Here is a 1,987-nt window from a genome sequence, read left to right on the forward strand (position 1 = left end):
AGGCAGACAGGTGAGGCTGAGGGGTGAGGCTGAGGGGTGAGGCAGACAGGTGAGGCTGAGAGGTGAGGCAGAGAGGTGAGGCTGAGGGGTGAGGCTGAGGGGTGAGGCAGACAGGTGAGGCTGAGGGGTGAGGCTGAGGGGCGAGGCTGAGAGGTGAGGCAGAGAGGTGAGGCTGAGGGGTGAGGCAGAGAGGTGAGGCTGAGGGGTGAGGCTGAGGGGTGAGGCAGAGAGGTCAGAGGAATCACACCTGTTCTCTTTGGATGAGGAGACTGAGTCAGTCCTCCAACTCCCAGCGACACAATGTTTCCAGAAATGTTGAACTGGTCCTTTACTGATGTCGCAGGTCAGGAACGAGCTTCATTACTGTTTTTACTGAAGTGAACGCTTTGCTCCTGCTGCCCTCAGCCGCTGTCCGTGACCTCCTGTGTTTCATGTTATTTATTCACCATGTAAATATGACATCAGCTGAGATACTGACGGTGGTCTGACTACACTCTGACACAGGGGCCCCTCTGTCAGGCAGGGACACCTGAGGGCCCCTGCAAAATTCAGTTCATAAAAGGCTTTATTTTAGAGCTGATTCCCAAACACATTTCAAATGAAGTTCCCACCAACCGATCTCCACCCACTGATAACCGTGACCCGTGTTCATCTCACCGTACATGTAAAAACATATCGTGATAATAAAAGTGATTCTGCTGAAGCCTGGGGCCCCTGAGGCCCCTGAGGGTCCGGGGCCGCTCCGTGTTCCAGCCCTGAACATGATGTTTTCTCACCAAGTCTTTTTATTCATTGATTGTTTCAGAGGAAACAATCTGCAGCTAACAAAGAAAAATCACAGTATATAAACATACGTCCACACATGAAGAAATGAAAACACTGTGAACACATGGAGGAGGTCAGAGGTCAAACTGCTGACACCTGACCTGCTTCAGTTTGTGATGCTGAGAGAAAAATCAGCCAAGAACAAAAATATCTCTGACTTTAAGTCAAAAGGTCCAAAAACATTTGTTTGTAAAAAGGTTCCTCAGGTCTGACGAGCGTCGTCCTGCAGATCCCAGTGAAGCTGAACCCAGATCAGATCAGAGCTGCTGGTTTTACTGGAGACTGGTCGGTGCATCCTCACTGAGCCCGTCAGTAAAACACAGATGAAACCAGTTCAGCGTCCCAGTTCAACACCACACTGTGGTCAGGATATATCTGTGTGATACGTGATCGAATGATCAGCTGGTGCTCAAAGTCCACGTCACTGCTTTTATATTTTCTATTTCCTGAAACGACGCGACAAACATGTTTTCCATTTTGTTTTTTGTTGTCGTTTGCAACGTGCATCATGTTCAACCAACAGTCCAGTCAGAAAATCCTCATTCTTTTAACCCTGGACGGACTCTCACCTGTGGACACCTGCAGAGAGCTGTGGGGTCAGTGCAGAGTGTGAGACACAGCTTCCTGGGCTGTGACAGACTGATGTCCTCTCTGTGAGCTGGTGGAAATGAACTGACAGTGCAGGAATGTGACGTAAACATGGTTCATAGGTTTCTAGACTTTGACCGGCGTCTCAATATTTTTGGCACTTTTTTGTCTGGAAGTGAAACAGAAAACTGAAGAAGATGAAGCGAAGACAGTGAGAGGAGAGACGATACATTCATTACACACAGACCTGTACTGTCTCTGCAGGACACATGATGTGTTTCAGCCCCAACCTGCCCCTGACTCTGGGTACGGTCTGGGCTTAGGGTCGGGTTAGCTGGTTAATGCAGGGAATGCATTATGTCAACCGGTGTCCTCACAACCAATGTAAGACAAAACTCTGTGTGTGTGTGTGTGTGTGTGTGTGTGTGTGTGAGTGTGTGTGTGTGTGTGTGTGTGTGTGTGTGTGTGAGTGTGTGTGTGTGTGTGTGTGTGAGTGTGTGTGTGTGTGTGTGTGAGTGTGTGAGTGTGTGTGTGTGAGTGTGTGAGTGTGTGAGTGTGTGTGTGGTGGGACAGT

At 49.1% G+C, this 1,987-nt stretch overlaps 1 protein-coding gene across 6 annotated transcripts in view; it reads right to left on the bottom strand.

Annotated features, from left to right (window-relative positions):
- Positions 1 to 501: 501 nt before the first annotated feature.
- The window catches only part of LOC121180479 (serum response factor-like), a 6,658-nt gene continuing 5,172 nt past the window's right edge, over positions 502 to 1,987 (bottom strand). For 4 of the 6 annotated variants that reach the window (XM_041035929.1, XM_041035928.1, XM_041035927.1 and 1 more), the window contains one exon: positions 1,394 to 1,987. This exon is cut by the window's right edge and continues 89 nt beyond it. In XM_041035929.1, coding sequence (XP_040891863.1) covers position 1,987 — 1 coding nt within the window. In that variant the 3' untranslated portion in view covers positions 1,394 to 1,986. Of the gene's footprint in view, positions 1,272 to 1,393 lie in introns of those variants that run through there. The other 2 variants (XR_005893953.1, XR_005893952.1) reach the window with 2 other exon arrangements.

Source organism: Toxotes jaculatrix, chromosome 4, assembly GCF_017976425.1.
Source record: "Toxotes jaculatrix isolate fToxJac2 chromosome 4, fToxJac2.pri, whole genome shotgun sequence".
In the NCBI taxonomy this organism is placed as follows: Eukaryota; Metazoa; Chordata; class Actinopteri; family Toxotidae; genus Toxotes; species Toxotes jaculatrix.